The 12,938-nt window shown below is 38.8% G+C and overlaps 1 protein-coding gene and 1 long non-coding RNA gene across 26 annotated transcripts in view; one reads left to right on the forward strand and one right to left on the reverse strand.

The window, feature by feature from the left end:
• Window positions 1-12,938, forward strand: part of PCGF5 (polycomb group ring finger 5) — a 122,551-nt gene that overhangs the window by 90,229 nt on the left and 19,384 nt on the right. For 16 of the 25 annotated variants that reach the window (XM_086378528.1, XM_086378519.1, XM_086378518.1 and 13 more), the window contains exons 4-7: window positions 3,536-3,591; window positions 3,702-3,761; window positions 6,469-6,617; window positions 11,929-12,027. In XM_086378528.1, the coding sequence (XP_086234654.1) occupies window positions 3,536-3,591; window positions 3,702-3,761; window positions 6,469-6,617; window positions 11,929-12,027 (364 nt within the window). The remainder of the gene's footprint in view (window positions 1-3,535; window positions 3,592-3,701; window positions 3,762-6,468; window positions 6,618-11,928; window positions 12,028-12,938) is intronic. The other 9 variants (XM_086378531.1, XM_086378523.1, XM_086378522.1 and 6 more) reach the window with 1 other exon arrangement.
• LOC147344036 (uncharacterized) overlaps window positions 8,893-12,938 on the reverse strand; it is a 131,509-nt gene continuing 127,463 nt past the window's right edge. The window contains exons 3-4 of the long non-coding RNA XR_015155626.1: window positions 10,590-10,766; window positions 8,893-8,994 (exon numbers count right to left, since the gene is read on the reverse strand). This is a non-coding gene — a long non-coding RNA (uncharacterized LOC147344036). The remainder of the gene's footprint in view (window positions 8,995-10,589; window positions 10,767-12,938) is intronic.

Below are 12,938 nucleotides of genomic sequence, written 5' to 3' on the forward strand. Positions count from 1 at the left end.
TGAGCCTATCCCTTCTCCAGAGGATCTTCCTGACCCAGGAATCAAGCCAGGGTCTCCTGCATTGCAGGAAGATTCTTTACCAACTGAGCTATCAGGGAAGCCCCTGTTTGTACATAGTAAGAAGAAATTATGTTAGAGAATTGGCAAATGGGTATGTAGAAATTGACGAAAAGTAAATAGTTACTATACTCCAGGGAAAGAAAAAAGTTGAACGAGGGGATATCTTTAATCAGAGTACACTTTAAATATTTATGTAATCATAATCATGTAAACATTCATTGTTAAACACAAAAATGGCAGTAAGACTATCAGGAAGAGGAGAGTTAGGAGAATGTATGTTGGGAGGACAGGGGCATGGAGGGATGATATCAAGAGAGCTAAAACCTTATCTCCCACAGAAGGAGGTGAGAAGAATCTAGACAGTAAAAAAGGAATGGCTTTGTTTTTTCTCTATCTATAATATATATAGAAATATGAAAGTAAATGCTAATATAAACAGCTTGGATTTGAAAGTGGTTGTACCTGGGGTTGTAGGAATCAGGAATAGGAAGGATGGGGCAAGAAAATGTGATATTTTAATATAACATTTAAGGTTGGGGGAAGTTTGATTTGTAAATTATGTGTTAATATATGTATTACACTGATAAAACAAACATTAAGAGAAATAATACTTCTTTTAAATACTGCAGCTGTTAAATAGACTGGGAAAACTGTGAATGAGTTAGTATGTGTGTCCTGAAGAATCAGGTGACATTGGTTCGACTGGAGAGTAGGACTGGAAAAGGGCATTTGAGCCAGGATGAAGAGCGTGAGGGAGAAAAGCAGGTTGGAAAAGGCAGGGCATCCTTAGGGATGACTGCCTAAGCCACTTGGCTCGAGAACAGTGACAGGGGAGCAGCACCACTTGCAGTTTGTAGGTTGGACTCAAGTTCTAAGAACACTCTAAGCCAGGTGTTGGGAAGAAATTAGTTCTTGAGCAGGGAAGTCACGATCAGATTAGTGCTTAAGGAAAATTCGTTATGAACATGTCAAGGTTAAAGAGAATGTCTCTGGGCTGTCCTCTAAGTAGGGTGCTAGTTGAGGGAACAGAAGGATGGGAAGTGTGAAGAGACTGGGTGGGAGAAATACCGAGAAGGGGGCTTGATGAGTCAACATGTGAAGCAAGAGACAGGTGGGTGACGATAATGCTTGCATTTGGAGCCTATTTGGGACTGATATGGTATCATTTCTGCATTTAACTTTAAGAAAGTAAGGCAGGTTTTCAGAGATATTCTGTTGAAGGAGAAGACATAATCTTGACATAGATGAACAAAAAGGAGGGGCTTGAGATACTCGGCATCTGTTGGAAATATGGAACTTGAGCTTCACAGAGAGAGGGAGGGGTGTGTGTGTGTGATCAGCCTGTATGTTAGTTTTGAAGTCACAAAAGTGGATGAGATCCTCAGGAAGTATGTAGAAAAGGTCACAGAGTACAGAGAGCAGAGCAAAGGAGAATCCTCGGAGGCAGCAGTAGTTGGAAAAAGAAAAATATCTAGAGAACAAAGAAAGTCAATAGGAAAAAAGAAAAATCGAGAACAGAAGTTTTCAAAGAGGCATCACCAGGCAGCACAAACTGCTGCAGAGCATGAGGAGAAAAATGATTTTAAAAGTAATTAAAAAATTTTAAATTTTAACTCTAAAATTTCTTTTAAAATCTATTCAATAATGGAAGTTATTGATGATTTGGGAAGGTCTGTCAAGTAAGAGAAGCAAAAAATATATGACAGAAATAATGTTGGTTATGCTTTCAGAGTTTTCCAGTTGGAAGAAGAGGTTGAGAATCTGCTAACAGCTTGAGAAGACGATAGGTTAAGCCAGGATTGGGGGGGTGGTTTAGATGTGAGAAAAGTGTCCATGTTTATTGTCAGAGAAGGGTACTGCAGTTGAGCAGGAGGAATATGAGAGGGAGGCATGCTGTAGGAGCAAGAGGGCAAGATGAGGAAGTGAAGCCATGGAGAGGAGGAGTTATGCTCAGATCCAGGAGGGAAAAGAGACAAAAGCAATGGCAAGATAGTGGGGTTGTTTTTTTTTTTTTTTTTTTTGGCCATGCTGATGTTTGGCATTAAAAGACACTCCCTTGGAAGAAAAGTTATAACCAACCTAGATAGCATATTCAAAAGCAGAGACATTGCTTTGCCAACAAAGGTCCATGTAGTCAAGGCTATGGTTTTTCCTGTGGTCATGTATGGATGTGAGAGTTGGACTGTGAAGAAGGCTGAGCACCGAAGAATTGATGTTTTTGAACTGTGGTGTTGGAGAAGGCTCTTGAGAGTCCCTTGGACTGCAAGGAGACCCAACCAGTCCATTCTAAGGGAGATTAGTCCTGGGTGTTCATTGGAAGGACTGATGCTAAAGCTGAAACCTCAATACTTTGACCACCTGATGTGAAGAGTTGATTCATTGGAAAAGACTCTGATGCTGGGAGGGATTGGGAGCAGGAGGAGAAGGGGATGACAGAGGATGAGATGGCTGGATGGCATCACCGACTCAATGGACGTGAGTCTGAGTGAACTCCGGGAGTTGGTGATGGACAGGGAGGCCTGGCGTGCTGCGATTCAAGGGGTCGCAAAGAGTCGGACACGACTGAGCGACTGAACTGAACTGATGTTTGGCATGCGGGATCTTACTTCCCCAACCAGGGATTGAACGTGCACCCCCTGCAGTGGAAGGGTGGAGTCCTAACCACTGGACCACAAGGGAGGTCCCCAATATTAGGTTTTTTTATCCAGGAAAAAATGGTCTCAATTTCTCAGAATGGAGATTTTCTTTCTCTACCAGAGTTGTCGTAGAGATTTTGAAAGTGGCTGGATCAGCTATTGGTGTATAACAGACCACACCTAAATTTCATGCTGAAAACAACACTAAAAGCATTTTTGATTCCTCACAGTTCTGTGTGGTTCACAGATCCAGGTGGGCCTGCTGGTCTTGGCTGGGCTCACTTAGGTGACTGCAGTCAGAGGCTGGTGGGTCACTGCTGATCCTGGCTGGGTTCTGTCCTGTTGGGTTGGGCTGCCCATGAACTGGTCTGAGATGGCCTTACCAGGGCAGCTTGGCTCTGAAGGACATGGTGTCTCATCCTCCAGACTTGTTCTTATGGTGGCAGGGATCCAGGAAAGTGCATCAAAGCACATGAAATGCCTCAGGCTTGGGCTCAGAGCTCAGCAGTGTCTCTTGTGCCACATTCTCTGGCCTGAGTATGTTTCAAGGCTGGCCCATATTCTCAGGGTGGAGGAAAAGATTCCCTCCCTTAATCACAGTCCTGTTCAGAGTGGGTAGATTATAGAGAGAACTGGAGACGGGACCATTTTTATAATCTGTCTGCTCCTAGGACAGGCTGGAAATAAATGTGTTCCACCTACAGAGTAGTTGGGTGTGGTGCTTGTGCTAAAACCATATGTTCTATATTTTGTAATCTATGTGAGATGCAAATCTTAATTTACATACTGGATTTTAATGTCTTTATTGTTAGTATATTCTCTTTTTTCCTCTTTGGAAGGTTGGATAACACACTAGAGGAAATTATATTTAAGTTGGTTCCTGGACTACGAGAACGTAAGTTACTCTTGAATTCTTGCAGATTTTTTGTTTTGTAAAATCACCATTTCTGTTAAAGATTTCATGATTGTTTCTATTATTTTTATACTTTTTTTCTTTTAAATTAGAAGAACTTGAGCGTGAGTCTGAATTTTGGAAGAAAAATAAGCCTCAAGAAAATGGACAAGGTGACTTTTTTTTTTTTTTTTTACTTCCATCTGTTGGAATTTCTTAGCTTTTTGTAGCTGTGGTGAACTCGTCTCTCTCTCCAAGCTCAAATTTCTCCTGTACAATAATATTGTGTACCCCTTTATATTATGAACTTTTCTGTGATTATGAACTTTTAATATAGAATCATGAGATTTTGTGTAAATGCATGTAAAATCTGGATCAGTCCAATTGAAGGTAATTGGAAATAGAGGAAACTGGGAAGATAAAAAGGAGATAAAACAGAAAAGTGACCACTAATTATAGCAGTATTAGCTAAAGAGCTACAGGAAACTGAAGAAATGGCCATAGCCTGCAACTGAACAGTGAGGGGTTTATGGTTGTATCTATTTTATTTTGTATATTTAATAGGAGAAGGGACTTGAATGTAGCTGAAAGCCAGAGTGGAGGATCTTGCTATGCTCTGATAACCTGGAATGAACTTTTCATAGATAGAGTTCCAATAATACAAATTTATGTATTCTGAGATTTGAAAAATATTTCTAGGTACTTCTGGGAACTTTCCCCATCACACATGTTAAGTGTTCAGATTTGCCTTTTAGATCCCAGGAGACTGAGCAGTGAGTAATTTTTAATAATTAAGGAAACTGGCAGACATTACTGGGTAGAGAAAAGGCTTTGCTTTTAGTATGTATATAATCACATAAAAGGAAAGAAAATACAACATATATGAAATTATAAGGAAGAAGCATCCTTTTGTTTTGTCATTTAATATGAGATTTGTTTCAGGATGGCCTGAACACCACTGAAGTTTGTCAAGGATTGTATGTGTTTTCTGGGCTCATTCTTCTAGAGAGCTCGGTCTTCCACCTCTGGTTTTCCCATAAGATTCGCAGGATTGTCGATTACATACATATCATTGAAATGGCTTTCTCTTTTCATATGAAAAATGGGCATCTGAGTTGGGTTTTTTTCTTTTTTTAGTTCAGCTGAACTGTGCAGGACTAGCTTCCTAAAGCAGGGAAAGTTTGAGAATAATTTTGAATGGAATAAGGTAGCGAGGGATTATTTTTAATCTATAATTAAAACACTGAAATGGGCAAAGAAGCCAAGCCTGGCAAAAAAAAGACTTAATTAAAGGCTTATTTTACCCAGATGTAAACTGCAATTTATACAGTAGTGCCATAGTAAAAAAATATAGGTAAAATTGACTGAATGTTCCAGTTTTTAACTATGTTTTCAAGACAGCAGGAGCCAGGGCTTGTCATCAGAAGCTGTGTGGTCAGGTTAGTCCATGACTCTGCGGCTTACAGATGCACCAGTGAAGGACCGCAGCCGGAGCTGTGTTTCTCTCCTTTCCCCCCATATTTCTGTCTTTTAAAAATAGTTTTAACATATTTGGTCTTTAGTTTGGGTGGAGGATTTGGACCTTTTCTTGGAGCTGGAGCTTGGTCCATAGAAGGCAGTTCCTAAAAAGGCAGAAGAGAACACCCCCCTCTCCTGTACAACATATCTGTGATGCTTTTACTACAGTCATTACAGAGGCGCTAATTCATCTTTCTTTTTTTAATCTAACTGGTCTGTGTTTTTTTCCCTGGGCTTTTCTATACTGTAATGCTTGACTGGCTCATTCTTTCAAGTTTCAGCTTACATTTCATCTGGAAATCTCCCCTGAATCTTTGCTTCACCGCAGAGTTTGGGTTTGTTACCACCTCTGTTATATGTGCCCACTTGGCCTATCTTACCTCTTACATCAGAGTCTATCGACTTCTCCGTCTGTTTTCCTTACTTGCCCGAACCTCCTTTTATACCCTGACACCGTAAGAGTGGGGATGACCTCATAGTTTCAATGTTGTTCCCTCAGGCTTAGTCTAACAGAATTAAAGGCACTCAATAAACAAATGAATCATTAAATATATGTGCATTATATGTAGCCTGCTGGCATTTCATAGGTTAAATACATTTGATTATAGTATGAAATATTCTCAGATTTCTTTGATGGTGTTTTAATATGTTAGTTACATACATGTTAAAAAAGCTAATTCATTCTACTCGTTATTTCACTAGCTAATTAATTTTGAACTTAAATATTTTAGTTTTACTAAATATTTAGTTTAGTTGGTTTTAAACTTTGAATAAATGTAGAATTTGGAAGCATTTTTTTCTTTGATCAAAAGCACTTTATTATGTATATACAAACTTGAAATTCTAATTACATATGTTAACTGAACTTTTTAAATGATGTAGTTTAAAAAAAACATTTCATACATTTCTTTAAACAACATATGTTCAAAATTATTAATTTATCAAATATATATTGTTGTGTTGTTTAGTCACTAAGTTGTGTCTGACTCTTTGTGACCCCCTGGACTGTAGCCCGCCAGGCTCCTCTGTCCATGGAACATCCCGTCAATTTCTAAGTGGTCTAATCACTAATGGCTGTCATTTTGTGACCAAATATAGTTAGTCCTAAATCTTTCATTTGGGTGTCCTAGTGAGTCCAGAATTTGTAAGCTCTGCTAATGATTCACTTAATGGTTTTTTAAAAATATTTCCATTATTGAGTTGGTTGAAACATTTTAAAGGTACTAAAATTTTCGGTTATTCTTCATCAAGAACTGTTAAGAAATGTTTTTTAAATTTGATTTTTGTTCTCATGGTTAGTGTATTGTTGCTTAACTATAAAATCTGAGTTATATCTAACTTGGGTTTGTTTAAATTACACAGATGATATGTCAAAAGTTGACAAACCTAAAGTAGATGAAGAAGGTGATGAAAATCAAGATGATAAGGACTATCACAGAAGTGACCCACAAATCGCTATATGTCTGGATTGTTTACGGAATAACGGACAATCAGGGGACAACGTAGTAAAGGTGAGTGGACAACTACAGTGGTTTCTTTATAATCATTTTATAGTAAATCTTCTATAACTTGTTGATAGATTTTCCTAGTGTCTCAGAATGTTTGCTTTCAAAGTTCTTATTAACATAAACAAATAGAACGTCACTTTCTGATACTCCCTTGCCTGCAAATTGCCAAGCAGTTGCTTGCTTCAGGCTCCTTCCTGATTTCTAACCCTCAAAACTGAACCGTCCTGGGTCAATGCCACCACCTAGTGGCCAGTGTGGAGAATCACACCTCTATTTCTCCTTCCATCTCCTTTTATACCTTTGTTGGGAGTTCATATACATACACTGTTTTTCCCTTTTTAAGTGTGGTCACCAACTCAGACTCGGGTCATTTCGTGACACACAGCATCTTCAACCTTTTTATTCATCCTCTTTTAGTTTTCTCTTTTGTTTCTCTATTTTTATTTGCAACTCAAAAAGCTATCCACGTCATGGCTAATACGTTTTATGAACAATATAGTTGGTTTAGATGGATGTCATAAAGTACCTGTGAACTTTTCCTTAACTTCCTCTGTGTGATCTGTAAGCCAGTGAGCTGAATTTCTCAATGCTGATTAAGTTTTCCCAGCATCTTACAAAAAGAAATACGTATTAGCATAACGATTCAGTGAATATTACCGACTATATGGACATGAGCAAAGATGTAAATAGTAAATTTTTTCACTCAGGGATCTTTGGTTAGGTCTTACTCATACAAACAGGTATAATAAAATAAGATAATAGATTTAATTAAGAGAGATTGGCTGGACAAGACATGTAAAAGAGCACAGCAGTGGTTGGAGAAGTGGCCTCCGTTCCCGTCCATCCTTCCGGGCCTGCCTGCCAGCATCTCATGCTCTGCTGCAGCACCCTTTCCTGTTGTCAGCCTTCTTTGCACATGAATTTTTAATGATCTTACATTTTTCTCTTATTCTCAGTCATTTCTGTAATCCCCTTTGGGGGAGGTTCTTAATGGAGATTATGAGCATCCTTTAGCTCTCTAATATATACAGGTATTATCTTGTAGTGAAAATTGAGTCAATCAAAAGGTGGAGTATCTCTTCATAAATAAATGAGGAGTCTACTTCTCTGCAGGATTTCTAGTATGAAAGTTACAAATTATTGAATTTCAGATTCATCTGAAAAATTAACTACCCCCTGCCTTGATACTGTTTGGCATCTTTGACACCTCACAATTCCAGTTGAGCTTTTATCTTTTCACTCTTTCCTTTATAGATTTTTCTCCATTCTTGTGCCTTCCTTCTTAAAACAACTTTCACAGCTTACCTGACTTGTACTGTGCTTTCCTGAGTCTCACCTTTTCCCTCCGGCCACTCCTCTACTGTCTCTACTGACGACTTCTTCCTGTCTTCTGCTTGGTATATGTGAGTGTAGGCTACTATCTAGCCCCCGCTCAGTTATTCTTTCTCTGTAGTCATCCTAGGAGGTCACTTCTACTTTTGTGACTTCCAACTATGCAAAGAAATTTTTAAATCACCCTTTCCAAACCTGTCATCACTTCCAAGTATTATATCTCTAACTACTTTTAGTATCCTAACTAGGAGTTTCACTAATACATAAAACTTCACATATTAAAAGACAAATTCACTATACTGTACTTTCACCTAACTTTACTCCAAACATGCAGTTTCCCTTATCACTACCATCTTTTAACCAATCATAGAAATTCAAATTCTTACATTTTTGACCTTCTCTCGCTTCCCTTCAACCAGTCATAAGTCCTGCAAAATTTCCTCAGTCTAATAAATGCGGCTGACATTATATCTAGATTTTTAAAAGTAGTCTGAAGTGTTTCCTGCATGCTTGATCTCTTTTATTATCCAGGGCTGGGGCTGCAGCCTTAGTGTGTGCAAGCAGTTATAGCCACTATCAGGGTCAAGTAGTAAGTATTTTAGCTTCTGTGGGCTATATGGGCTTTGTTGCAGCTACTCAGCTGAAAGCAGCCATGGATGGTAGTGAACAAACTGCCCTTGCTGTGTTCCAATTAAACTTCACTTATGAGAATAGGTGGACAGCCGAATTTGGCTTGAGGGCCATGGCCATGGTTCGCCACCTTCTAGAATCAAGTCTTGACTCCTTGTGTTAGCATTCAAGGTCTTTCATTAAAACCCCTGTGTTTGTAAGTTTATTTCCCATAATTCCTGGCAGAGAATCATCAAAATATGGTTCTTGTCGTTTATCTGTGAGCACCAACATAAGGTTTGGCTCCCATGTATCTGACAAAGAATTTGCATCCAGAGTGTATAAAGGCTTATATTAAGAATGTTTAAATCTCCTAAGACTTTGAACAATCCTTCCATTTTGGCATGTTCTTCTCTCTTCTCACCACTGTCCAAGACTTCTGTCAAGATTCAAGAGACATATATATTTTGTGATTTTTTTTTCCCCACCTTGGTGAATCCCTTCTGAAATTGACTTGTATTTATCACTCAATTAGGGCTTACTTTGCTATTGATTAAATCAGTATTTGGTTCTAAAGGTACCAGGCACTAATGCTGTCTTTTATCTTTTTTGGCATGTGTCTTATCCTTGAGACTGGATTATATATTGCATAAAGGCAGAAAAATTATTCCTAGGTTCCTTTATAGCCTTCTCAACCATCTCATTCCTCTGCAGTAGGATGAGATTCTCAGTAATGTATTGTTTATATAGTATACCTACTGCAGTTCAAACGTCGAAGTCAGGAGCAAGAACGCAGTGAAACTATTAGAATAAGGACCTCCAAAAATTTGCTCCTGCATAAAATCAGTTAAAAAGCTGGCAAAAGTTTTCATAATCGACTTTTTCAGAAATCTGATAGTTAACCAAAGGCTAAAACCCTTGCAGAAACCAATGGAGAAAAAAATGTCTGACTCTTGGTAAGAATAATTTTAACTTGCCTTAGTCCCATCCTCTACTCTCAGCTCTGAAACATCCTGGTAAAAATCACAGCCCACTATGCTACTGCAGCTTCTCAAGCACCAAAGGACAGAAGGAGGTGGATCTCTTTCAAAGCCTAATTGCCAAATAATTATAATTTGTCTGATGGATCCTAGAATACTGTACTTAAAAGATTGTCTATATTAGACCTGACTGGACGCTTGCCTAATGGATAAAACCTTCTCCGTGGACTAAGGAGGAGCAGGAGGAGGAAACTAAATACAAATAAATGTTGTTGTAACTGCATGACTGCCTGAAGTATAAATAACATTTGGGGCAAAAAGTAGACTTAGCCAAAAAGCTTAAAAGGAAAAACTAGAGAATGAGAATGGCACCCCACTCCAGTACTCTTGCCTGGAAAACCCCATGGATGAAGAAGCCTGGTGGGCTGCAGTCCATGGGGTCGCTAAGAGTTGGACACGACTGAGCGGCTTCACTTTCACTTTTCACTTTCATGCATTGGAGAAGGAAATGGCAACCCACTCCAGTGTTCTTGCCTGGAGAATCTGGGGACGGCAGGGCCTAGTGGGCTGCCATCTATGGGGTCACACAGAGTCGGACACGACTGAAGCGACTTAGCAGCAGCAGAGAATGAGATGTCTACAGATATCAAAATACATAGCAGCTTTGAGAAACTCAAAAATATTCATAGGAATCTAGAAGGACACATATATACACAGGATTGTGTAGATGCTCAGAAAAGACGTTCAGTTCAGTCACTCAGTCGTGTCCGACTCTTTGCGACCCTCTGAATCGCAGCATGCCAGGCCTCCCTGTCCATCACCAACTCCTGGAGTTCACTCAGACTCACATCCATCGAGTCAGTGATGCCATCCAGCCATCTCATCCTCTGTCGTCCCCTTCTCCTCCTGCCCCCAGTCCCTCCCAGCCTCAGAGTCTTTTCCAGTGAGTCAACTCTTCTCATGAGGTGGCCAAAGTACTGGAGTTTCATCTTTAGCATCATTCCTTCCAAAGAAATCCCAGGGCTGATCTCCTTCACAGGCCCTAAACGCTCACCTTTGGCTGACATCGAGGTTCTGCACAAGCCAGAAGTGAAGACCAAGGTAGAGTTGTCAACAGCTTGGTTAAGTGTTAGAGGTATGCCCCAAAACTCATACAGAGTCCTTCAGCAAAGACTGGAAAACTGACTGGTTCCAAGGAAATCTCTGTTCAGTTGTTAGCTGACCATACATGCTGTAAAGAATACAGACTTTGCAGAATTAGTTTTAAAAGGTCATTAAATAATGACAGGAATCCCTGAGGAACAGGCAGGAATTTGATTTCCAGTGTTACCACATTAAAATGTTCAGTTTTCAACAAAAAATTGTGAGATAAAATAGAAAGTATAGCCCATATATAGGAAAAGCAGCAAATGTGGTGTCAATATAACATTTCTATGGAGAGAATGCATAATTGTTACATTTTTATTTCCAAAGAACTTACACATCAAATATTAAATAATCCAAGCTGGAATTTTGTTAGCAATTGATGTCAGACCTTATTGGATTAAAAATTCCAAAAAACAAGCTTTTGCCTAGTTTTAAAACCTTTATCTTCTGAGGTCTCTATACTTACTAGTAATTTTGAAAAGATAATGAGTGATGACACCAGGTCGTTTCTACAGGTTCTTTTATCGTTAGACTTCCCCGCATATGAAAATAACTTAAAGGGTCTTCTGGTACCCTCACATTATTCTCTGACTTAACTGGGACCTATGCAACACGCTAACAAGTCTGCACAGGCTGTTTAGAAACCTTGATGAGGCCGAGCTGACGTGAGCAGACAGCAGAACGTCGTGTGCGTCATCCGTCGCTCTGTTCTCACGCTGTCTGGAACGTCGGTCTTCTCATTCGAAGTGGGCCAAGTGCCTCTTGCTTTGGATGTGACTTTCGACTTGTTTTCTTCTTAATGGATACTTAACCATCCGAATTGTGATCAGGAGTCATTTGTAAATAGATTAGTTTCTGTTGGTCTTTGCTGGGAAATATATTTTGCTAGGAATGTATTTCGGCTGAATACTTCCACTTTCTGACTTCATGAATTAAGGAACGTCTCCAAATTGCTGACCAAATTTCCTAAGCATAAGTAGCAGTAACACTTTATATCTTTTAAAGATTCAATTGCTTGGTTTTGTTTTTGTTTGAATATTGATAACTGTTAAGATTTGGGGATATAATTTTCTTTCACAAATTGGTTCAGGTTTACCATGTCTACAGCCTCATTTGTGGCGTTCATTCTAGATTGGTGCTTATATTTTATTGATGTTTAAGCTTAATGAGTGGATTAGTACTGCTAAGGAAATGAGAAAACCAAAGCATAATAAAATATTTTCATTAATAATCTTTATTTCCTTTAGGGTTTAATGAAGAAATTCATTCGGTGTTCTACACGTGTAACTGTGGGAACTATTAAAAAATTTCTAAGTTTAAAACTAAAACTTCCAAGTTCTTATGAGGTAAGTTAATAATCTAATCGTGATTATTTTGATAATTCTAATCTGAAGGAGAATTCTAACAAAAGAAAGTAAAAATTAAGAATACATTTAATTTTGTGGAAACTTTGGTTATTTTCATGTTAAAATTTTAATTTTTGGATGTACACACATTCTATTTGTATAATCTGTATTTTTGAATTTAATGTCCTGAGTAGAACATGATACTTACAAATTTAACAGTTTATAATTAGAGGAGATATTTACCATTAAGTACTCTTGAAATAAATATCCCAGCTAAAACGGATAGTTTTTTTTCTAATGGCTGCATGCTTTATGGTATGTTCATTTTTTCAGTCTGAGACCTTTCCAACCTATTTTAACATTCTTTAAAGACTTCTTTTTCAGAATGTAAAACATTGTTGTTTTATGAAAAGGGATTTTGCAATTGATATTCATTTAGTTCTGTAGTATGCAAAAGTGATACATTGTTTAACCCTCGGTAACACCAGCTTACTGTGTCTACATAAATGTAGCATACTAGTTTCTGTACAGGAGACGTCAGTTGCCCTGATGTTGAACACAGCACAGCCTGTAATGTGTGCCCTGTTTCAAGAATGTTTATCATCCTAAAGCTATAATGAGGGAACATGGCTACCATTTCTCACGTGCGCAAATACAGTCTTGCAACTTGTATTAATTTCCTCTTCCTCCCTTCTGAGTTCCACTGCTGCTGCTAAGTCACTTCAGTCGTGTCCGACTCTGTGTGACCCCATAGACCGCAGCCCACCGGGCTCCCCCGTCCCTGGGATTCTCCGGGCAAGAACACTCAGTGGGGTGCCATTGCCTTCTCCAATGCATGAAAGTGAAAAGTGAAAGTGAAGTCGCTCAGTCATGAACGACTCTTCGAGACCCCATGGACTGCAGCCCACCAG

This window comes from Bos grunniens, chromosome 26, assembly GCF_055505025.1.
Source record: "Bos grunniens cultivar Pamir isolate PY7600 chromosome 26, Bosgru_T2T1.0, whole genome shotgun sequence".
NCBI classification, from domain to species: domain Eukaryota; kingdom Metazoa; phylum Chordata; class Mammalia; order Artiodactyla; family Bovidae; genus Bos; species Bos grunniens.